Genomic DNA, 25,498 nt, shown 5'->3' on the forward strand with positions numbered 1-25,498 from the left:
GTGAAGCTCTGACAAGTTCTTCATTCAGCTATCACACTTTTCCGTTACAGTCAAGTTTCCATAAATATACTATGATACAGCTGGGAAACAGTCAGCAGTATCACAGATGACCTTCTGTGAGGGTGTTGATCTAAAACCTGGCACAATTTCAAATACAGAATAGAATAATAAATAGTAATTAACTATTTTATTTTAAAATGAAACATTGAGATGTTGGATTTTTCATGAGCTGTAAGCCTAATCATCATATTTTTTGAACTATGTAACTATGTAAAAACCTTTTCCAATTTGGAGTTGCACTACACACACACGCACACTAATTTATATACAGTACTGTATATTAAGAGAGCGAGCGAGCGAGAGAGAGAGAAATAACCAGAGGGTCACGAATAAATAAATAGATTTATTTAAATTCTAAAGCAAAACTTGTTCACATTTATATAAAGGTGAGATGTGAAAAAGATGATGATGACTCTGCCTGTATTTGTACCTTCATCCTCTTAAAGACATTCTCCAGTGTTTATCAGCCTGCTTCCCATGTACTGCACCTATGATACACATCCCTGAACAGAAAACCTGTTCACTTAAAACTCACTGAGTATTTTATATCGTGCTGATTATAACATCCTGTGATTTTTACCCAACAATCTACAACAGAATGATGAGAAAAACATCCAGAAAAAACATCCAGTGTGCAGTGGTTCTGCAGGCAGAAACACGTTGTTGATGAGTGACATAACCCCCATTATGACTGTGCTGAGCTTAAAGGCATCTTAAAATGTACACTGACAAACCTTGAGGCAGTTGGGTTACAAACGTTTGCCTTCCTAACAGTCGAGAACGGGAATCTATACAGTGGCCGGGATTTCTTAAACTAAACAAAAAGAAAATAATAAACTTGTTGTAGGATATTTGTGCTTGTGATTCTAACGAGAAATTATCTGCCATTTCCAGCTGACGTTCTGGTGCTCATATATTTTATATCTGGTGTAAACATGAAAACACATCTTTAGTATCGTATCTTCAGTAACCATGGAATAAAATTTATACAAAAAGCACAGATTGTAGTAGTTTGTGCATGTTAAGTTAACTACTCAGACATTTTTGACACATTTGTAAAGTCTATGCCTGTAAACAAATGGCACGAGAAACTTGTAAAAAAAAAAAAAAAAAATGAAACAAAAATCCATGATAGAAATTGCGTAACTATTAAGTGCAGAATAAATTATTTCACACAAAACCCCACACATTTCTATAAAAGTGTAATACCTTTGTTCCCTTCAGATGTCACAAGCACTCTAAAAACTAAATCATATAAAATATCATACAGTAGATGCTCCCTTATACCCATATAAACAGTACTGATATTTCCAGAATCTAGTATTTCACTCTTTCTTACAGTATGCTTTTACTACATCACTACTGTTTCTTCTGCTTCTGCTTCTGAAAGAGTCTGGAGAACGTGTGCTTCTTACGGCTAGAGCTGGGCACATCACCGTCCTCCCCTGTGGAGGCGCTGTCCTCATCACCTGGGCTCTTCTTGCCTCTGCCGCTCTTCCCTCCTGCAGGTCCGTCCATGTCCCCTGTCGGTGTAATGAGTGAGCGTGTGGATGTGGCTGAGCTCAGGCTGCTGAACTGGCTGTTGATCTCTCCCAGGCTGGCGCACTTCTCCATGCCGAAGTTCCTCTTCGGGAAGAGGGGACTGTTGGTCGAGCTGTTTCCTCCTCCGTTAGATCGAGAGAGGACGGATCTGCCTAGCGCCGTGGATGAACCTCGCTGACTCTCGCTGTACTGACACAGAGACAGAGATGAATCCGAGTCTGACTGGTTCAGTTCCCTGCAGAAGAAAGATAAAAAAAGAGGATTAGTGTTTATTTTGTGTTTGATTTCCAGTAGTACCGTCTGTACAGCATTAACCTCTTGAGACAAATGTCCTCATACTGTATGTGGACATTTTATTTTCTCCCAACTGCATTTTCTTTACTGTATATCCTTGTATAAGCTAAATATTAGGACTGTTAAATATAATTCTTTTGCAAAACCTCTTCCTTTTTGAAGACGTTAATTACTTTTATAGTTAAAGGTGCTAATAAAGAGAAACAGTGAGAAAATGCCATGTACAGTACATCACAGTAGCGTACTCGTCTTAAGAGGTTAATAAAGAAATTAGAAGATCTTTTTAGTGTGACACAGAAAATGCACAGCAAGTTTTAGTGTGAATTAAAAACACCAAAATAACCCAAGTTATTTGGAATACTATTGCAGACAATAGAAAAATTAAAAGAATTTGTGAAAATTTTACACATATGAAACATAATATGCCTTGTATCAATCAGATTTTTTTTTTCTTGTCCTTATTTTTTAAGGTATTACTGGGTAAGACAACACATACCATGCTTTATAGTTCGGTCTGTGCACTGAAAAGTAGTTTTCACTTATTCAATTAGTTGAAGTAATTGACTGCAAAACTGCTGGAAAAAAATCTGACAAACGTATTCAGCTTCTGGAGCCATGGCCTTGGTCGTCTACAGACCTAAACCCAATAGAAAACTGCTGGACAATGTAAGAACGCAGTAGCATTCTGTTGCATTCTGTTCTCTTTTAAAGAAACTGTTTTCTGTACATGAATTTAAGGTTTTGAATAATAATGGAGATCATACGAATATTGATTATTGCATAGAACAACAAAATACTCTTATTAAGAAATTCATTGAATTTCACTTCGGTCTCAATACTTTTGGGAACCAGTCTGAAAAAAAAAGGAAAGTAAATATGCAATCTGCAAAACTGCAATCTTTAAAAGACAAACCTTAAAATAAAAATAAGGCTTGATCAGGAATAGTAGCATATGTGTAAGTAAGTACGGTTAAGATTAAGAATGGGAATTAAAAAAGCAATAAGCAACTTTTGGGGATTTGGAGACCTCTATGGTTAATGTTAGTGAAGACAGTTCATATCAGTTGTGCTGCTTTCCCATACCTCTAATAACATTACAGAATAATCTGATGTTTATCCCTTTAAATATATCTGTATGCAAAATGATGCTTGGGAAAACGTGCAACATTAGGGACAGCAGGTGAGCATACCACTGTCAAATGACCTTTAATTTGCCTTTTTTTTTTTTTTTTTATACTTTATGGCCATTAAAACTAATTTATGTAGAGATGAGAAAGCAAAGCACTACTAACAAAATGTTCCTACTTCCTGAGAAATACTGTAGCACTATTGCAGTTCATGTAGCTCATCATGTACAAACATGCAGAGCTCTTGGTGTTAATGCCAGTTTAGAGCATTGAGTTTAACAGCATTTGACCTCAAACTTTGTGCTAGTTATGAGTCACACACGCGCGGTTAGCTGCACCCTGCTGCGAAAGTATGAGATACCCGCTGCTCTCGGCTCTCCGGTGTTGCCGTGCAACAGTTAACCCCTTGGTCTGGAGGCTGAGCACTGCGTCCACAGAGTGGCAATTGGAAGAGCGGTAAAGCAAGCCAGTGAAAGAAGAGCCAGAGGAGGTAGAAAGCAAGGGCAGGACGGAAGAAGTGATGGAGGGATGAGAGACAGAGGAAGACAAAGAAGGTGAAGGCAGGAATTCCAGCTCCAGCTGGCCGATAGAGTAGCTGCGAGTCTGCCGTGTGCGTGGGCGACTGTGGGGCTGGGAGGTGTACGGTGCCATCACTTCAGCCCCAGTGCCCTCTACCAACCTCTGAGAGCTCAGCGCTGGGTCAGCCTGCTGCGGCCGCACTGACATCGTACTGGGAACTGTTAAAAGGAATACACAATATTTAATGATGCAGTACTTATTTAAAATGTTAATGGTACACTATGTGGGTCTTCATCCTAAAATTTCCCCAACACACTTACATACTGTGTGCTCACACAGAAAAAAGAGGCACTTCATAAATCAAATTCAAGTAATATTTCTGTTATTACATAATGTACAGTAACTACATCGCCTCCTACTGGTGTAAGTTGAGCATTTGTCTTAATTGGTACACAACAGCATGGTGAACAAATCTGACAGATTCTGTCTCAGTGCTATTACTTTATTAGCATGATGACATCAGACAAGCAAGAAAGTTCAGCAGCATTTTACTTTTCAGTTATCAAGCAAGCAGAGATATTAACACCTCACCCTTTTGCTAAATATTTTAATTTGTTACAAAACATGCTTTCTTGTTTACCTTGTTCCATCGCTGTATTTTTCACCAACAACCAGTGCTTTTGGTTTGTCTAATTATATAATGTAAAACCGAGTCAAACAGCTGATGGAACAAAAGTATTAATTTTGCTTTGATTCATATTCGACAAAAAGTCTAAATAGCTGTGTAAGCACATTCAGCCACTGTACTAACAAAAGACACAAGCTTTTTGTGTTAAACATTTGGCACAGTTGAAGCACATGGTATGAGAGTGAAAACAAATAATGTTTCAGGATAAAGCAAGCTGATGAACAGGAAGTGTCAAGAACTGTGTGCTTAAAAGAAGTTTAGTATGGCAGCAACACAACACAATACAGAATAGATCACGTTAGTGGATTACAGTGTTCAGTGAATGTACTGTAAAAAGAGTATATACACTGCCTAGCAAAAAAAAAAAACTTCAGAAAAAGTTAGCATTTGGAGTTAAATAAGCAAATAATTAAGAGCCTATTATTAAATAATTATTGCAGCAATTAATTTGTTTCAGCGCAACCATTATTTTACCCTTACTAAAGCGGTGAGTAGCCTCCAGCATGCATCCACTGTACAAACCTCTAGAGGCAGTGGTATTATCTGGGGTTGCTTCATTTGGTCAGGTCTAGGCATGGCAATGTTATGTAGCAATAAAATTAAGTCAGCCGATTGTACTGAATAACCAGTTTACACCAGCTGTGGATTTCAGGACTCGAGTAGTGAAGGAATGGTGCTGGAAGCATGAGGAATCATTTTCAGACATAAAGTGGGCACCAAAGTGTCCTGACCATAATTAAGGGATGTGCCGGAGAATACTTTATGGAGAGGTCTGACTCTCCTGTCACCAATACAAGGGCTTGGCCAAAAATAAATGCAGCTCTGGAAGGAAATAAACGTTACGATATTGGATAAAGTTGTTTAAACACTGGCATGTTGATTACGATCTTGGTTTGAATCAAACCCTAAAAGGTCCCATTATTTCAGGTTATGCTTGGGGTCACACTTACTAGATAAATTCCAGTTTTGGAAATGTTTTGGTCTGACATCAAAAACCAAATAAATCATTAAGTTCACCTTGTTTTGTTTTACAGTCCTTTAGATTTGTTATCTGTTGTTGTACTGGATGAGAGGATTTCTATTTTTCTGTGAGCAATCGAACACTACTTTCCTACTTTCTCTTTTAAAGAAAGGGCCACACAGGCAGCAAACCGCTGGATTAAACAAAATAAATCAATCATAGAATCAGACTCGATTTGAATGACGCAGTTGTGTAAGCTGCATAAATGTCTCCAGTGATAAGAAGCCTTAGCTGTGATAGACAGCTTTAGAAACTGCTCGACAAACAGAGATTTTTAAATGCCACGTCTTTCATGGTAAAAAAAAACCTTGGGGAGGGGAAGTCGAACTGATTCAAACCTTTTAACGTTTAACAGGATGTGTGATTTCATTAGAAATTTCACCAGTTGCTTGAAACAAGTGGAAGTTCTGTTAAATTTACAGTTTCCAAATTTGTGCAAGTATTAAAGGGGATATTATAAACACAATTTCACCAAATTGTTACTGTATGTTTGATTCTGATTGGTCAAACGTTTAATAAATTATTGTCTCCAGCTGCAAGGTTTATATAAATGTGTTTGTACTAATTTATAACCGTTTCTAGACGGGTAAAACTAAACTGTCCCTAGGTCAGAATAAGTGTGTGACTGTTTGTGTTTGCTGCCTTTTGACAGACTGGTGTCCTTGTCCGAGGTGGACCCCCATTTATACAATATCATGCATGGATTTCAGACATGACACAACCCCCCAATCAAGATAAACTGGTTGCTAAACATGAATAAGTGAGAACCTTTGATTACACTGCTGTCCTCTAGTTTAAATCCTTCTGAAATAAAATTATTTTAGTTACACTTAAAGCAACTTCCAACAAGTCAGAATTTAATTTAAACCAGGCACCATGTATGAAAAGGACATGGAAAGCATTTGAAAGCAAGACCTGGCTCAAAACATGCAAATAGGAAGGATTTAAATCCTAAATTATGAGCAGTGGCTAATTCTAAATGAGCGGTGATCCCATAGATCTGCATTTCAGAAGACATTTAAACCCCGTTAATGAAAAAGAAAGAAGGTGGAATTTAATCGGTTGCTATTGGCTAAGGAGTTAGAAGTGCACGTTCTACAGAAAAAAGAAGAAAGCGAATAAAAGGGCACTAGGAGGGATATGAAGAAAAAGCTGTATAAAATGGCGGAGATAACGAGGAGGTGATGCCAACCAGAATGTTTCCACAGGCTCTCTGGGGCCATAGGCCAAAGGTCGCTCACTCGCCGGTCCAGCTGCCAGGCGGCATCTGTAAACATCAGGCAGTTAGAACAAACCTTCATGAACTCCGCTTATCTCTACTGACCGCACAGCGTTAAAGGACCAGAGCAGCCATTCAAGCTCCACTTTGTGAGTGTGTGTTTTTGTGTGTGCTGAGGATTAAACTCACAGCGTAGAGTTCCAGGAGACAGCATTTCCTCGTCCATGTCATCCAGATCATCAGAGAGTATCAGGTGTTGTGGGGGGGCAGTCCGGATTCCCAGACAAGCAGGGTCCAGGTTGAGAGCTGAGGCCAAAAATGACAGGCCCGGATTATTTACAATGCTCAATCCTGTAAGAGACTCGATCTGCTGCCAGCGATGCAGCTTCTCCCTCAGAGCTGCCGTTACCTCACCTAGAGACTGTCTGTCAGGTGGACAGCGAGAGAACGATATGGAAGGTTATGGTGCATGTAACAGTGACAAAATAATAATAATAATAATAATAATAGAATAATAAAAAACAACATTAAAAAAACGGAATTAATCATGGCTGGTTTAGTCAAACACCCAATCAAAACAAAGGCAGGACTTGGAGTGCATTTAAGAGCAATATATATATAATACATATATTTTTCTAAGTATGCATTTCTCATTCCCTCCAACCATTCCCTCATCCCTCATGCTCACTTGGCTGACAAGATTTTGTGATCGACATCATCCAGTGAGGAGCTGTGAGCCACATGAAATGTCCCGAACAATGTTCCTCTCTTCTTCTTTATCTTCTCTGCCTGTCAGAACAAAACACGTGTTAACATTAAAATTACTGTTCTTGACTGAACATAACATATTAATTGTGGATGATAACCAGAGACAGAGAGAGAAAGAGAGAAAAAGAGAAAGACAGAGTATGTGATAGTCTTACCCCTTCTTTCGCCATTAAAAGCTGTTTCTCAGCACTCTGTTTCTTTACGTTGTAGTACTGCACCTCCACCTCGTGTGTGACCTGCAGCCACTTCTGGAGAGGTTCAGGAGGAGACCAGCGCCTCCTTGACTCCAGCTCCTTCTCTGCTTTCTTTAGAGCTGTGCGCACCTACAACACACACAAATGCACACTAAATTAGTAAAGGCATTCACTTTTAGTAATTCTGCATGTATTTAAGTATTGTGTATATCTAATTGTGCTAATTTTATTCTAAATTTTAAATCTAAAGAAAAAAATGTGTCACATACAGCATACAGAATGCATTCTGGGATGACGGATTTTAATTTTGTGCCATGCCTTTTCCAAACACGCTGTTTTAGTGTCTGTAGCTTATGAACCTGAAAGCTCCTCTGAGGAAATCCACTTCCCTAACCAATCAGAATGCAGGGACGGGAAGCGCCCATGCTCTGGACCTGATAAAGCATTTGCCATAGCTGGACAGAACTGGGTGGAGCTGGACTGAGCTGAGAACTAAACTTGGATAGAGCTCTTGGTACATGAAGTCATAATAGGGGGAAAATCTGATGTGCCTGAAAATCTGAACAAACAGCAGGGAATGTTTTTAATTTTGTGTGATCATACAGACTGGAGAGGCAGCTGAATGTCTAACAATGACTAAGAAGTGAATTTTGCATGATATGTTTCCTTTAGAGTAAGATGTGGCAACAAACATTCCATTATATTTTCATATAATATTTATTATAAACAGTGAAAATCCTGAAAAGTGCTTTTAAATAGTTAATTCATAGTTCAATCGTTTATTCATTTACAGTACGATTTCATTTAAGTTCTTATTATATAGTGCCTAAGACTTTTGCACAGTACTGAATATTATATGCTGTACCAATTTTGTTATATACGTTTATCATGTCTGAATAATTATGTACAAAATCATTCATTATTTCCATATATAACTTAAAAATGAATAAATAAATAACATTATTCTTCTGGTAACTTTGTCACACTCGCTTCTTTTTATTTTTATGCAAATCCCAGGAGCGTACATTATGTTTTTTTTTTTCATCTGAAAACTGGGCTGTCTTGTTCTATATATATATTTTTCTTTACAGCCATCCATATATTCTCCTGTAATGTTATTTTTGGAAATACTGAATGATTTCGTACATAATTATGCAGACATGATAAACACAGAGGTGTGGACTCGAGTCATGTGACTTGGACTCGAGTCATGAATTTGATGACTTTAGACTCGACTTGACAAAATATAAAAAGACTTGCAACTCGACTTGGACTTTAACATAAATAACTCGGACTTTCACTTGGACTTGCGCCTATTGACTTGTAAAGACTTGCTACTTCCCATAAAAAGCCCAAAGATAAAAAGTATGTTAACACGGTCCGCTCTATCTCTGTTTATGTGTCTGTGCGCGTGTGTGTGACAGAGCGCATGCGCGCATTCGGCACGACATCCAATCAAAGTACCGTAGATTCTTTTTATTCGACAGCGTCCAACACGTGACAACAACGTGCACGCGCCAGTTCGCGAAATGATACCGAAGGTAGCTTCGTTTGGCTATAAAAAAATGTCTATATGCGCGGACCACTGAGCTTCTACAGAACGCAGTAAAGGCCAAAAAGGAAATTGTTAGCGTTTTTTAATCCCCTGACGAACTCTAGCCATCAGGATGTTTCCCTTGTTATCTTGGACATATTTAGAATGATGAACCTCGGCTGAGTCACGTGTAGGCTGTAAACATGTCAGTACATGCGTTGTATTGTTTATATTTAATCACTGGTATACACTACCCATGATTTGCTGATTTCTTTCATATGCAGTTTGGGTTTATTCAAATAATGTGACCTAGTGAAATGACATCACGCGGATAAAATGCTAATTATCTCGCATAATAATAATAATAATAATAATAATAATTATTATTATTATTATAAGTATATAATATTTAATAATAATAATAATTATAATTATTATTATTAATATTATAATATATAATATTTAATTATAATATAATATAATAATAATTATTATTGATTTATATATAATAATAATGATTACTATTATTATTATTATTATTATTATTAATGTCTTGAGACTGTATCTGACGGGTCTCTATTTTGGCATTATGGTTTTGCTGAAAAGGCATATTTGATATGAAATATCAGACAAAATACTGACATGTTTACAGCCTACAAGTGACTCAGCCGAGGTTCATCATTCTAAATATGTCCAAGATAACAAGGGAAACACATCCTGTTGGCTAGAGTTCGTCAGGAATTAAAAAACACTAACTGTCCTTTTTATTCTTTACCGCGCTCTGTAGAACCTGAGTTGTCCGCGGGGTTAAAAAAAAAGGCATCCTGATGGGGAAACAAACTTCAACACAGCATGAGGTAGCCTACGTGAGTGTATCACACAAGGTAGGGAGCAAAGTTCTTTAATGTTATGTGAAGAAAACAAAGTTATTGTTTGTATGAAGTAGCCTACTTCATTGAGAATATGTGCTACCATTTTACATTGCTAATAGCATTTACTAACATTTGTATTTTTATGTATCTGAGCAATGTTCTTTCATAAAAAAAGGTTTGTTTAATAAATACAGATCTTACAACCATACATAATCTGTATACATTTTATTTTTCTGCTAAAAAGACTTGAAAAGACTCGAAAGTCAAACCGTAGGACTTTGGACTTGACTTGAGACTTGTTGCCTTTGACTTGGGACTTGACTCTAGACTTGCCTGTCTTGACTCGAGACTTGACTCGGGACTTGAGGGCAATGAATTGAGACTTACTTGTGACTTGCCAAACAATGACTTTGTCCCACCTCTGGATAAACATATATAATAAAATTGGTACAGCATATAATATGGTGCCTAAGACTTTTGCACAGTACTGTATATATATTTTTTTCACACAGCCCTCTGCTGATGTGTGTGTGTGTGTGTGTGTGTGTGTGTGTGTGTGTGTGTGTGTGTGTGTGTGTGTGTGCGCATGTGTGTGCGTGTCTGAGACCTGCTCCAGTTCCTCCTCTGCATATTTCTGGCGGCTCAGTTCATTCTCTGTGCCCTCACGCAGCTCTCGGAGTCTCTGAGCCTCGTTTTTAGCCTCATTAATCTCATCTCTTAACTTCTGCTCCAGATTCACCTTTTCCACCTCCACTGAGCGGTGCTCATCCTGCGCTATCTGGAGCCTGAGCGCGCACACACACACACACACACACACACACACACACACACACACACACACACACACACAGACAGATTCAGTTACAGATTCAGTTACAGAGTACAAAACATTTAAAAAGTGATTTCACACATTTGTACTTCTGTTTGTGGAAACACAGTGGGAGAGTGAAACACACCAAGAAGGTGGTGTGATGATGCGATGCAGAACAGTCAAAAGACGAGTTACTATTAATAGCCTATTATGTGCATATGATCATTTTTAACAACAGGCCCTAGAGTGTTTTAAACTGCAGTGATATTTGCACTAGGAATTTTCTGAGTTATTAAAGGAAAAACTTTTCATTCTTTAATACTTACATTTGACTTTGATGAACATCCACAAAAGAATTACATTTCTGTTATAACCAGCGTAAAAAGTAATTCCCTCCCTCTCTTATTTCTCCCTCTTAAAGTTAATAAGGTAAAAAAAAACATTCACAGACAAACAGCACACTCATCCTTCCTGAAGACTTCCCTGTAACATTACAGATTTACCTCTGACTTTTTTTTCTTTTCTGAAAACATTTCCTCACCAAACAATTGTATCACGTCAACAATTTCTGATGAATCAGTTCCCAGCACCTATAAATAATAAGTAGTATTATAAATGATGTAACGCATGTCACTACAGACCACCAAACAATTTTTGCGCCTCATTTAACAGATATGATATAGAAATATCTTTGAACTGTTAAAGCGATCTATTTGATTGTTTCATTAATTAAAAAACCTGTAATCATAGACAAATTTAAATGGCTGCATCACATCCTGCTGTCAAACATTTCCCTACACTGTGTGTTAAGATTAATTTGATAGCATCACGATGTCTTAAAAAAAATTGTAAAAGGATAAAATAAAGTAAAATTACATACACAGCTTGTATAAAGTATTTAATTATTTGTCCTATATAGGATTTGTGAATGGGTTTGTCTTGTAAAATAATAAATGCAGTTCTTAGATCTACCACCAGAGGGAGACTAAAAAAGGCTGTAGTAAATAATGTACATGCTTTTTAGTTTTGGTACTGGATTATGAGCACTTTAAGATAATCTAATAAACATTCCATTATCACTCCTCTTTTCATCTCATGGTTAGGATTTAAAATAGAGCAGAGTGACTTTGTCTAAACAAGTTGTGACCTGTTTAGTGCAGTCACTTGGCTGTTTCTCTCTCTCTCACACACACACATACACACACAAAGGGCTGAATCAAGCCATATCTGACAGACTGTTTTGGCAAAGTGCTTTTTCTCACTCCTGTTTTAAACCAGCTATTAATTTTAAGACTGAGAGACATTTATAAACAGGGTCTGAGCAACGACGTGAGCACAACGGAGAGTGGGAGTTGTCTTGTTGCCGTCATCTTGCATGGAGCTCTGATGCAGTTGAGTCGTGAACAGGAAGTGAGGTATAAATCAAACTAACAAATATGACACTAGACCATGGCAGGCTTTACACAGAAACCTCAGCACATGGTGGAATTCACAAATACCCAAAAAAGTGCACATCATCCTATCCCTGCAACAAAAGTTAATCTTCATAGTCTTAAATAACTCTATACATTTTATATCCTGCTGTTATTCCAATTACCTTTTCTAAAGTACTTTTCTTTTTAAAATGCTGATGATGTTCCAGGTGATTTCTAAAGTCTTAGGGCGGTGTACTCAGCAGCTCATTGAGGTTTGTTATTGTACCTAGTGGACAAAACAACTAACAGAGGTGGATACGGATCAGGAATGGAAGTTGAATTTTTTTCCCAGGAACTCATCACATCACCTATTGTTAGTTCTGTGTGTGTGTGTAAAGAATATATATTTATTCTAATGAAAGAGAAATGACCAGATCAAGTGTTTACATGTCTAATATTTACCTACTGAATGTATTATAAAAGATTAACACCACCCTCTCTTTCTGATCATATGATTTCTATTTCTGTTTTTAAGTGTTGACTCAATGAGCGTATATTGTCTTAAACTCTACTGTATTTAAGAGACTTTTGTATGATATTATTTTGAGAGTTACTAAAAAGTACCAAATAATTAATTAAATGCTAACAACAAAGACAAAAACATTAAAAACAACATGCAAAGTTGTGATCGCTAATAAAACTGAGTTGGCAGTGAAGTGAGCAGGACTGAGTGCATGCATTCATTCAGAAACCATAAAGCTTTGTCAGGGTGAAGGTCAGCGGGGCAGCGAACAGCCAGCACCGTGTTCCAAGCAGGACTTAGTGTGAAGGACAGAAAGGGACAGGCAACAAGCTGTGATCTGCTGTGCCAGCTGTCAATTATCAATGAAACCTCACTAAATAAACTGTTTCTGGTTAAAGGTGTGGTAGTTTTCAGGTTTTTCTTTTATGTGTTGGAACTTGATGTGAATTCCAGGTAAGTCCAAGATTTGATTCATTTATTAGAATTTCTCTCTTTGACAGTAACAGAGCATTACAGAAATCTGGATATAGCTATATGCCAAAGAAAGAGTGGCAAAGAAAAATTTACCAAAAAACTGTAACAGAAATTTTGGTTTTCAATTAAACCCAGGAAGTTTTTCTTTAGTTATTAAGATAATATTTATTAAATGTTCTTATAATATGGCTATATAACATTTAACTGAGCGTTAACAGTTCCAGAATTAACTGGCGGTAAAGAAAATTGTGGTGTGATCATTATCCTATTATTAGAAACAATTACATCAAGTGTTAGGAGAACATTTCTAAAACGTTACATCCTACCCTTCCTTAAAGCCTTTACAGAATTTCCTGTTCTCTTGTGGTGGCTGCAGGCCCCAATAAAAACAGAACCGAGACTGATTGTGGCATGGTGGAGATGTGCCCTGTATACTATGAGGTTTAAATTAGAGGACTCTAGGAAAAAAGCAAACTCAAATCACAGAATGTAAAGGACCCGTGACCTGTGCTGAAAGGATTTGTGCTGAAAGCTACGGCTGAACAGAGCAGCAGTCAAACAGTCTGGGTTGTCAGAAACAAACAGAGTGGATTCACTGCAGAGCTGTCCTGCTTCTCTTTTGCCATTTAAGGACTTTTGGAGGAGGCTTACATCACCCAGCTGGAGTGCGCTGCCTCTATCAGCGATATCAGACCGTCTGGAAATTAACTGTGACTGCAAGGAAATACTGCAGGAAAGACCAGAATGCCTCTGACAGAACTTACATTCGTGGTTCCAATAACATATACACTGAAGATGAAGAAATTTCTCGAGTTTACACACGGATTAAGGCAGAAGGATAAATTTCAGGGGTTAGTGTGGAGCAGGGCTGACAGGTCTGCAAGACAAAACTGGCCTTATCCGATAATAAAACACAAAACTATTTATTTCAAAATAAAAGAAAATGTCTCTCCACCTAATCATTTATGTAGTTAATTAGGTATATCAGCCAACCATGTTACATGATTTCACTGCCTTTAACCATGGTATGGGTGCAGGCAGTATAGACTGGCAGTATAAACTGTTGGATCTCATAGGATTATTATATACAGCAGGGTTTAGGTGTGCAGGATAAAAAATATATCAAAGGGAACGGGCGGTTGTAGAAGTAGCAATGCCTTGTTAAAAAGTTCATCAGAGAATAGCCAGATGGTTTTAACATGACATGAAGCCTTCATTAACTTAAATAACCACTCTGTCCAACTGTGGTGAGCAGAAAATCATCACATAATGCATTCTATGTTAAACCTTGAGGGAAATGCACTATAACATTAGAAAAATTTATATTCGTTACATAGTTTTCCAGTTTCCTTGCTGAGTTTTACATTTGCCCTTTTAACACAAGTATCCTTGTGTTATAGGGCTGCTTCCTCATTGGCCAGCTGCTATCTGGTGCTATCTATCAGCTCCTATCTTCAGTATATTCTCCGGACTGGTTTTTGGCAAGCTTCTGTTTTTCTGGACAAAAAGCATTATCATTTTTATAGTTCTCAACCAGTTAATTTTATTTTTGAGCGTTGGTGATCTATGTGTTCTGTAGATCTACCCACACAATATATATTTATGTCAGAAGGGCAAGAGTAAAAACTCAGCAGCGAAAAATGGAAAACTAAGGAATGAAAGTGAAAAATTGAGAAATGAAACTGACATTCTTTTTGCATTTTATGTCAGTTGTTTGGTTTGCAATGATTTGTTAGATTTTTTATTTATTTTTAACGTATTTACTTTTGTTTAGGGCCAGGGGTAGCTCAGTGGTTAAAGCATTGGACTACGGTTCGGAAGATCCCAGGTTCAAATCCCACAACCACCAAGTTGCCACTGTTGGGCCCTTGAGCAAGGCCCTTAACCCTTAACTGCTCAGATGTGTAATGAGATAAAAATGTAAGTCGCTCTGGATAAGAGCGTCTGCCAAATGCCTAAATGTTTACTTGTTTTATTTTTGTTCAATCCTTTTTGGCACAAATCTTATTCCATAACAATGGCAAATTAAGGTGGTTGTAGTAAAGATCTGGCAAAGCATCAGGGAGGAAAATCGATATTTGCTTATGGCTATAAATTCCAGACTTCAGACAGTCAATGACTAAAATAATTTGCATTTAAATATTAAAAAATAATTAAATTCATAATTAAGTTAGCATTACAATTTTTTACAAAAAAATTTTTTTTACTCCCTTAAAAGTGAAGGGACTATCAATGGAATATTTTTAATTAAATATTTTTTAAACCCCTTAAATTTATGCTGAAATCTACACATAACATTTTGACTGTTTCATTTCTAATATATTATAACTGTGTATATTTGAGGCGATAATGCAAAAAACGCATTACTGCCCAACTACTTAAAACCTGACGATATATGAATCACAAATGCATGTCATTTAATGCCGACATAAGACTATATGGGACAGGATTTTGGCTTTTAAACTGCATCTGTCTTGCATACAAAATAACAAGAACCATTCCAAACAGGAACCAATGAACCGAACTCGTTCTGTCTGTAGATTAATGAAGTGTAATTTGGTGCATATGAAAGCAGAATGTGTGTGAATGTGTGTTCATGACCATATATAGAAGTCTGTGTACAGAAAAAAAGAAAGTCACTGGGAATTACAGTAAAGTCACTACATTTATGATTTTTTAAATGATTTTGTTAAGCTACCTACCATATAGTTACATCTGCTGCTAATTTTTTTGAGGTCTTTCAGAACACATAAAATGATGCCTGCTTGTAAATGTTTTAAAAGTGCAACTATGAGTACTGTGTGAGCTGAAACAGCATGGTGTTTCTTAGGAAGCCATGTGTATTGCAACTTATCATCACCACCTGCACAATGCTTAGGAATAAAAAGCGTGAAAAAAAGTTTAAACCAGACATTTTAGATTTCTCGTTTAGACTCCCAGCAATGTGTGGCTTTTCAGTGTAAGAGGTGATTTCACTTCAGTACACCTCAAAGGAAAGAGTTCACAACACTCTTCTGCCTACATGAGCTCATAAATGCCTACGACTGTCAAGTGTGACTGAGAGGAGAAGCAGCACATCCCATAAATTCTAACTGGTTTCTTTGTTAAAACATTGTACATCATCTGCAACAATATTTACAACAAAAAGGCTAATAGACAAAAAGCTTCAATTATAAAACTAAACCTCGAGGGTCAGGGGTTTAATTCCCACCTCGGGTCTGTGTGCATGGAGCAGACATGTTCCCCCCGTGCTAGGTGGGTTTCCTCCGGGTACTCCGGTTTCCTCCAACAGTCTAAAAACATGCTGATATTAGGGATAGGCTCCAGGCCCCCATGACCATGTACAGAATAAGCGGTATAGAAGATGAATGTCCACTTACGCTGCATTTCCCACAATCACAATTATCAACATTTATCCTACCAGAAGGTGCAAAATGTAAGTGGTGACACTCACTTCTGCTGCAGGTCCAGAAGACTTTGCTCTGCTCTTTGCAGGCCCTCCAGGTCTTTCATCATCTGGCCCATGTGGTCCCTGGAGTTGCGGTTTTGGATGTAGGCAAACCAGCAGCCTGCTACACCAATTATGATGGACACCACTAGCACCAAGTCCTTCACATGGCCAAGCTTGCTCACTTTAAAAAATGCCAAGAAACAACAGATCAATTAAACATTCAGTGATTAGCTGTGCTATAAATTTGCAAAAAAAAAAAAAAAAAAAAACAAGCTCTAGTTGCAAAAGATTGTACTAATAATGTACTGATGATGATCACACATTGATTTAATGCTAATATCAACTAAGTTAATAAATGTACAATTAAGTAGCAGTTATCTTAAAGTAATTTACATTTAGACCATAGTTTCCATATTAATTTCCATAGTTAGTTATGGGAAATATTGTTAAATGCCAGGACTTAAATGACTTAAATAAATAAATAAATGCTACTATATAGTCTTTCTAGGTTAAATTTTTTATCAAATGTCAACTAACTGTACCACAGTGGCCTTGGGGTTGGCGCTGTCGCCTCGCACATGCAGGGTTGAGGATTCAAATTTTGCTCAGGTCTGTGCCTCAAGTTTCTCGCATGCTAGTTGGGTTTCCTCCTGGTACTCTGTTTTCCCCACAATGCAAAAACCTGAGTTGTAGATTGACTGGTGTTTCCTGTCGTTTTTTATTAGAGTGGATGTGTAAGTATGTGTAGACCTGTAGGTTGCCAGAGGCTGCGTTCGGAAGATGAGTAATAGAACACATCAACATGGTTTTTGTCATTTTTGTTTTTCTGTTTGTTTGTGCATGCATCACATAAACACTACTGAAAAAAAATTAATGTTTTTTTTACAGGTGTATTTGACAGAGATTGAGGTAACATATAGGCTTTGCTTCTTCACAATCAGCCCATGGGAAGAGAAGAAATTATCCTTTGAAATTTAAATAGAAAACGCCCTTATATCATAAAAAAAAAGACTTTGGAAAAATCATTAGTAAAAAATCACTAAGACATTTCCATCATTTCTTTTTTTTTTTGTTAAGTAATTAGGTTAGGTATTGCCTAATTTGAAACTGTGTCACACACTGAGAAACTCTTACACACCCACATTTGATCAGTGATTTTAGCAGTTTGCAAGCCATGCATTGGGTTGCATACCGTGACCCATTTTTAGAAGTACTGTACCATGACGTACACCATAAGGTACTTATCTCTACATGAAAAAAAACTATGAATAAGACCATAAAACATCCTAATGTCTGGCCTTGGATCTGTGATTGCATCTGAGCATCTTGTTCATTCATGTGGAATTTGAATACAAGCTTGCATATGGGTGGCATGTGGATCAGCAGATTAGCACATTATTTCTGTCTGAAGTCCATATTAAGTGATCTTAGGTGATTAAAAAAGAGGGGCCACAGTATATAGTAATTTCAGCTATACTGTAGTTTGAGTTGGTTTGAGTTGGAGTAATTGGTTTAATTTTTCAGCGGAGCAGAAAATATTCTATGTTTTAAAAATAATTAATATAAATTAGATTATTAATAGTACAAACAAGATGTATAAAACAGTAATAATACCTAAATAGTATAAAATGTCTTGTATTTCTCCTTTGCTTGTTTATCATCATGTCAAATAAATTTTTGGGCTAAAATTAATAATGAAATCTTAAATGACCCAACCATGCCAGCAACATACATACTATCGGAATCACCAGAAATTTAATTTTGATCAAATAATTAAAATAATAATAATAATAATAATGCATTCCTTTTTGTACATTTGTAACATAATTTTGGGACAATGGATAGGAGACTTTGGCTTTCATTAGGGCACATTACAAACCATGTCTACTACTACTATTATTATTATTATTATTATTATTAATTTAAAGGCAATTTCATTAAGTGTGCTAAAATATATACAGGAAATGTGTTTACTTTATATTGTACTTTACTTACAGTGCACTTTACAGTGTATATGTAGCAGCCAAAAATAGTCAAATTGGAAGCATTTACTAGTGATATAGTTAGTATATAATAATTGCATCAATTTTCCTCCACAAGTAAAATAAACATTTCTATTTAAAGCACTTGATTGCTTCCTAAGGATAATATTTTTCTAAACCTCATTCAAGATATAAAAGAGACCTTGAGAACTTGATCTTTAAACATGTAGGGACAGAAAACATCTATTGCCTATAGACTGAGTTAAAAAAAAGTCTTTACAGAGAGGCCAACTGTAGTATCTCTGGTGAGACAAGTAGCAAGACAAGATGGTACACAAAACTGACTTTTTTGTTCATAACCAGGACCGAAATGTATAGTCATAAAAAATGTCCAGTTTGCCATGGTTGCTGAAGATTTCGCTAACATTACTGTAATAACCATTTTAAACTAACAAGTGGAATCTTACAAGCTGAAAATAGATGAGTGAAGAGATAATCACCAGCTTACAGTAATTCACTTATAGGAAACATAAGCATTCCTGGAATGCTGCTTGTTTAAACAAATTTGTAGACTGGACCCAACATTGGATAAATGTTTAAATATAATGCATAATTAAACTTTCCTTAGCATTTGGCCAAAAGAAATAAAAAGAGTTGAAGGCAGCAGTTTTAGGTAGCACACAAAAATATAGTAAATATAACTTTACAACTGTGATGCATTAAAATATTAGCTATATTAATTATATTAAACGGAGTAATAGTAGTTCAATGGTTAAGATGTTGGCCTTCCAATCGGAATGTTGCGAGTTCAAAGCCCAGCACTGCCAAAAATCCCCTGATGAGCCCTTGAGCATTGTCCTTTAACCCTCAGCTGCTCAGTTGTATAAATAAGATAAATGTAAGTTACTCCAGATAAGGGCATCTGTCAAATGCCATAAATGCAAGGTTTTTCACACAGGCTATTGCCTCCTCAGACTTTTTGTGTTTTGCTTTAAAACAACACACTGTTCCACTATTGAGGTTTATGTAACAAAAACACTCATTATAGCATTAGCTCTAATATTATATAATGTAATGTTACGCCAGTTTTAAGTTATAATCCTAATAATATCCCAAAGCATTCAAATACTAAAACATTCTAGTATTTACCAAATGCATAAATAATTTAATGACTACCCCCCTCCTCTCTCTCACTCTCTCTCCCTGTATCCTGAGCCACTTGTACATGTCACGCTCAAACAAGCGTTTCTAATAAAATATGCCCATTCCTACCCGACTTTCTCTCTCCACAGTGCCTGGCTATTTTCAAACACAGACTGAAAATATTCATTAACAAGTAAAAACAATCTAGAGCGTGTTTTCTCTCAATACAGAAATAGAATCTGGATGCGCTTGACTTAATCTGCAAACTTGTACTCGACACTCCACAGGACTTACAGAAATGATTTTTACATCACTGAAATTTATTACATGTTATCAGTGCCACAATATTCTCCTGTACACAACAAACTCCACTATAGCTATTATACACCACAGTCCCTCTAAATAAATTTTTATTTAAAAGATTAATAAAGTTCTTTGAATCTTGAAAACAACATAGAACAATAAGACTAATCACAAATATGGTACTACAGTATAGCTCATATGAAATGATAAATGTGTAGGGAATTCTTCTGGTACTAAATCAATCTGATACATTTGTTAATAATAAGACAATCAAATGTCTTTTTAACAAAAATCTCATGTAAACATGAGATTAATCAATGTAGCAGCTAGATACAGGGCTGTAGAACTGAGTTGAATCAGTTGCTAGCGTGTTAACTAGGGAAGGCAGTCTATTAACTATTTCCTGGAACAAAAATTATCCTGCCTTTAATCATGAGAGTAAGCCAAGGCAAATGTTATAAAAATATATTACATAAACATAAACTATATATGCACACCTCTATAATAGCAATCCAAAAACATTTGTTTTATAATAAACTGATTAAAATATAATGCCTACACACTATATAGCCAAAACATGACCATAAAATACAAATTTGCTTTTTAAACATCAAATTTACAGATAGTCTGATCCAGTCCATTCTTTTGGGAAGTCATTCCACTATATTTTAAAATATTGCTATGGGGATTTGCATTAGTCAGGTCAGGCACGAAAGCTGGACAAGGAGGCCTGGCGTGCAGTTAGCATTTCTGTTATTGCCAAAGTTGTTCACTGAGGTTGAGATCAGGGTTCTAAGCAAACCAGTACAGTTAGCAAGCCATGTCTTTACAGACTTTGCTTTGTAAAAAAGTGGATTTTATATTAACCTAAAACACCTTTTCTATTTTATTTACTGTAACTTTTAACCGATTAGCACACAGATATACCAGGGAGTGATTTATTGTCAAACTATCTGATATCACCCAAATGAGGATGGCTTTCCTGTTGAGTCTGGTTACTCTCAAGGTTTCTTCCTATTGTCATCTCAGGAAGTTTTTTTCTTACCACTGTCGCCCTCGGCTTGCTTGTCCAGGACAAACTGATACTATTTTCCATGAATATTCTAATTTATTTCAATGCTCATTGTTAAAAGCACTGTCATGCTGGAACAGGTTTGGTCCCCTTAGTTCCAGGAAAGAAAACTGTAATGCTAATACAAACATAACACAACCACCTGCTTTGTAGTAACAATTTAAATGAGGAACCACATAAGGGTGTGATGGTCAGTCGCCGCCTACTGTATGTAGTGTACCTACTGTACAAGGAACAGCAGAGTTTCTCCAGAAATTGGTGTGTTATAAATGACATATTGTTGAAAAAAATTTTTCAAAGTAGCATTAAAGTAAGTGCTAATTCAGCATTGATGCAGATGGTACATGTTTCAGGGGTGCCTTTCATTTATCTGATGACTGGTATTATGATAATGCAAATTCACACTAGCAATGTTGTTGTTGCTCTTTCGGCTGCTCCCGGCAGGGGTTCGCCACAGCGGAATACCCAGTCCGCACTACAACTTGGCACAGGTTTTACGCCGGATGCCCTTCCTTACGCAACCCTCTCATTTTTATCCGGGCTTGGGACCGGCACTGCATCCAGTGGCTGGGGTTTGGGGACTGGCTGGGAACCGAACCCGGGCCTACCGCATGGCAGGCGAAACACCTTCCACTAGCAATGTTAATGTTAATGTTAGCATGTTATGTTAGCACTGAGCTAGTAAGTCACGTAGTTTCCAATATCTGATAGTAACTGGTACATTAAAACAGCCATACAGATATACACAAAATATGAAAAAAACTGTTAAGCTAAGGCAAAATTTTTATACATTTTTTTATTAAAAAGCTTTCTGTTTGTAAATCTTAAACCCACTCTGGGATTCTTACTCTGTGGGCCGAACAGCACTGTTTCCAGAGCTTTAAGCTGCAGTTTCTGAGCATGACTGCGGTCCAGGATCTTCAACACAAACAGCGTCAGAGTGGCGTTTTTCACGGCCAATCTAATGGTAGGAGGACACACAGTACTGTTTATCAAACATTTTAAAATGCAAAAATCAAATGTAAATACAATACAGTAAACAGGAATGATTAGGATCTGCAATTTATGCAGACTTAATGAGCCATTACTAATTTAAATGTAGACAAAAATCCCTAGATTTCATGTCTTTTTTCATTTTAAACAACAAAAAAAATGAGTAGGTTTAATATCTGGAACGTCTACTTCCTGCTGACTTGTGAAATACTTTAATACTTTATTTAACTATAGTACACGATACTCATTTTGAAACCCAACCCTGATGCATTATGCGTCATATATGGAAAAAAATTGCATATCAACCATCATGCAGAGATAACAAATAATGTTTTCCTTTTCAGGAACATGAGGAAATGTGGAAACACGGATGAATCAGAGCAAAATAATGTGGAGCACACAGTCAACCAGTAACTTTCCTACAAAAATAGGTAGTGCTACCATTACACATTGGCCACGTTGTGCAATTGAGATTTTTTTAGTCAGATCAGATTTCCTTGTGACAGTTCACATTAATAATTATAAGTGACTTTTATCTGACTCTAATGGGGATGAAGTTGTCCTCTGATGTGGCATGTTTGAGCACATCAAAACATCTTTCCTCGGATTATTTGGATTAAAAAACATCATATTTGTGCAACCACACATTCATTTCCAAAAATGGATGCTATTTTAGCAAAAAATTTACTCTGGAGGAGGGTAAAGAGTTAATAGGCTGTATATTATGAGGTCAAGAAAGCCAGATGTCTTGCTTTAGCTGGTTACAAATTGCTAGTACTGGTATGAAATCCCCATGCTGCTGGTGATAAACTACATGAAAACTCACTACACTCATTGTTAAATCAAATACCAATTTCAGTTTCCAGGTCAACAAAAGAATTGGATCGGGCAAGTAGACTGGAGCACCGACTTACCAATTAAACTAACTACGTAATTTTATGCTTTGTCTATTAGTCTAACTGCTGATTTGATTTTAATTTAATCCTTGTAAAAATATAACATACAGAACAATTAAAAGTTTATATTTTAAGGAAAATAAATGTGAAGGTATGCAGGATAATATTACTTTGTTTTACCTGGGTAAGGCCTGGCCATCGATCCCATTCTTCCTAAAGGAGTCGGCATATTGTGGCAGTTCCACAAAATGATTTAGCCATTTTTCCACTTCCTCAACCGTCCAGTTATATGCTAAGAAAGATATATAAGTCACATTTCTTACTTAATAATTCAACATTAAAATGACTTAAAGACTAAAAAATGACAAAAAATAGAAAAAGGACGCCATTTTTTTATTATCCTTAATGAAGTAAATCAACAATACTTTAAGCAGCTTATTAAAATTAAATGAAAACATTTTTTATATTTGCCAAAAAAATGGGTCATCTGTCATGTCAATCAAGTAGCCTCTTACTGTAAGTGGTTCTTCGCCACTATCATTGACAACAACTTTCCAAAATGCCTAATGAATACTACCTACTTGTGCGGCTTGCGTGACAAGTGACCATAAAATGCAAGGAAGAGGTAAAGTTGTAAGAGTGTGACTACAGAACCAGAAGTGTGAACACGGAATTGAAGGTTAGAAGAGGATCAGGTAAAAATACAGCTCTAATGAGGGTGACGATACAACTTTAGATACTAAAGATAACCTGACAGAAAGAGGAACCTCAGGTACGATTTTTAAATATGCTATAGAACACAAACGCTGTGTTGTTTTATATTTAGATTTTCTAAATTATCCTAAACATTCCTGTGCTCTATTGTTTTACACACCGTGTTTAATGGAAAAAAAAATCTTCCTCTGCACCCCAGTAGGATAAACTCCAAATCAAAAGCTGCTAGACATAAGACTTCCTCTTCATACTTGCAGCCACATAACAGAGAAATTTATCTCTGTGAGCAAACAGGCCAGAGGGATTAAAATATGTCAGCATGCTGTGATTCTCCATTGGCTCCATCATCAAAGACTACAGATGGCAGACTGGGTCAAGGCCAACTACATCATTTCATCCATAGCAGAGGTTAACAAAGGACGGTGAGCATGATAAGTGTGGTCCAAACACTGTGCATGTATGTTGAAAAGTTCCACTTTAAACTTTAACCACATCCTTTTAATTTCCTGACAGTTATTTGTGGTGTGAAGGCAGATACAAAGTGTCTGTGTGAGTATATGAACTAACCTTCTGAGGCTCTCCAGGTGTTCCACATGTCCTCCACAGTGATCAGCAGGTCGGCCTCATGGAAACTCTTGTGTTTTGCCTTGGGATCATTATACTTTAGATCTTCTCTGAGAAACTGCACAAGCAAACAAAGATGAACCACAAAATGTTGCTAGAGCAATTAGGAATAAACACTGAGGTCATGTTGCTGTGAAGAGTCTCCCATGATGAACATCTTACTGACCATTACAAAAATAAATTATTTAAGTTATTTAAGACACTTTGCATCACAATGATCACATGCTTTTTTTTTTTAGCTAAACTGTTCCGCAAAAAAAGGGCATCATTACCTTGATCACCAACCAGCCATAACCTTGTATAAAAACAAAATAGTATGCCTTTTTATACGGCTGGATGTTTCCATTAGTACCACTATGCTATATAATGATTGCAACACTATGTTAGGAACAAGTAAAGATATTAATGCTATGACTCATTCTGATAAATATATGGGAAAACAGAGCTGCTGGATATCCATAACCTTGAGTAGGCTGTGGTCAATCAGTGATTAGAGAGTTTACTCAATATAAAGTGTACAGAGAGCTGCAGCTGAGCTGTTCTCAGGAGGTCTGGGTGATACAAGTGACGCAGAACACGACAGAGTCACCAAAAGGAAATCTCTTTCAGGTTATGACAACTGTATAATGGGACTGAAATAGTCACCAGTGCGCTAATTTTTATCCAAGACAGTCCCCTGTGGTGACCACTCCCTAAAACTGAATTAAAAAGATATGCAGCAATCTTTAATCATGTGATGCTCCCTGCTCCTCTCCTGCGTCTAACTGCCCAGCATGATAGTACTGGAGAGTAATGGAGTACATGTAATAGTACAGAAGGGCTGCATTCAAGAAGGCTTAGATAAGACAGTTCATCAGACCATACAACTCTCGTATGTTTGCGGATATTTTGCAAGTGCTCTCATCAATGAACAAACCCCTTCTGTACTATCACCTGTGCTCCTGTAGTCTCATGCTCTGTTCACAGTGAGTGGTACTTTAATGCTGACAAGCAGTTGGTTGAGCGAATTGCTAAACAAGTGAAGAGACTGATTTAACATTTTATTTGGTAGTATTCCGATCAGTATATAAAATAAATATATTTTTAAAATATTAAAATTATGTTTTTTTCCCCCCTCTTTATTCTTGAAGGATTTTGTGATACAGTGATCAAGTCAGCCAGTGAGTGTTCTCAGGTCAAGTCACTTAGCTGGACTCATAGCAGGACACAGCTAAGTTTCTTGGACCCATGGCTCTATTTTAAAATCAGAGTGGTTAAAT

At 36.7% G+C, this 25,498-nt stretch overlaps 1 protein-coding gene and 1 long non-coding RNA gene across 3 annotated transcripts in view; one reads left to right on the forward strand and one right to left on the reverse strand.

Annotated features, from left to right (window-relative positions):
- Positions 1-388: 388 nt before the first annotated feature.
- stim1b (stromal interaction molecule 1b) overlaps positions 389-25,498 on the reverse strand; it is a 34,893-nt gene continuing 9,783 nt past the window's right edge. Inside the window, exons 4-14 of one of the 2 annotated variants that reach the window (XM_053478310.1) lie at positions 24,183-24,297; positions 23,082-23,193; positions 21,861-21,973; positions 16,516-16,693; positions 10,446-10,623; positions 7,394-7,561; positions 7,159-7,259; positions 6,660-6,895; positions 6,444-6,518; positions 3,703-3,760; positions 389-1,837 (exon numbers count right to left, since the gene is read on the reverse strand). In XM_053478310.1, coding sequence (XP_053334285.1) covers positions 1,420-1,837; positions 3,703-3,760; positions 6,444-6,518; positions 6,660-6,895; positions 7,159-7,259; positions 7,394-7,561; positions 10,446-10,623; positions 16,516-16,693; positions 21,861-21,973; positions 23,082-23,193; positions 24,183-24,297 — 1,752 coding nt within the window. In that variant the 3' untranslated portion in view covers positions 389-1,419. The remainder of the gene's footprint in view (positions 1,838-3,702; positions 3,761-6,443; positions 6,519-6,659; positions 6,896-7,158; positions 7,260-7,393; positions 7,562-10,445; positions 10,624-16,515; positions 16,694-21,860; positions 21,974-23,081; positions 23,194-24,182; positions 24,298-25,498) is intronic. The other variant, XM_053478311.1, reaches the window with a different exon arrangement.
- On the forward strand, positions 21,892-24,198 carry LOC128507416 (uncharacterized). Its single transcript, XR_008355820.1, has 4 exons — positions 21,892-21,979; positions 22,350-22,436; positions 23,910-24,037; positions 24,129-24,198. It is a non-coding gene; the product is annotated as an uncharacterized LOC128507416 (long non-coding RNA).

This window comes from Clarias gariepinus, chromosome 19, assembly GCF_024256425.1.
Source record: "Clarias gariepinus isolate MV-2021 ecotype Netherlands chromosome 19, CGAR_prim_01v2, whole genome shotgun sequence".
In the NCBI taxonomy this organism is placed as follows: Eukaryota; Metazoa; Chordata; class Actinopteri; order Siluriformes; family Clariidae; genus Clarias; species Clarias gariepinus.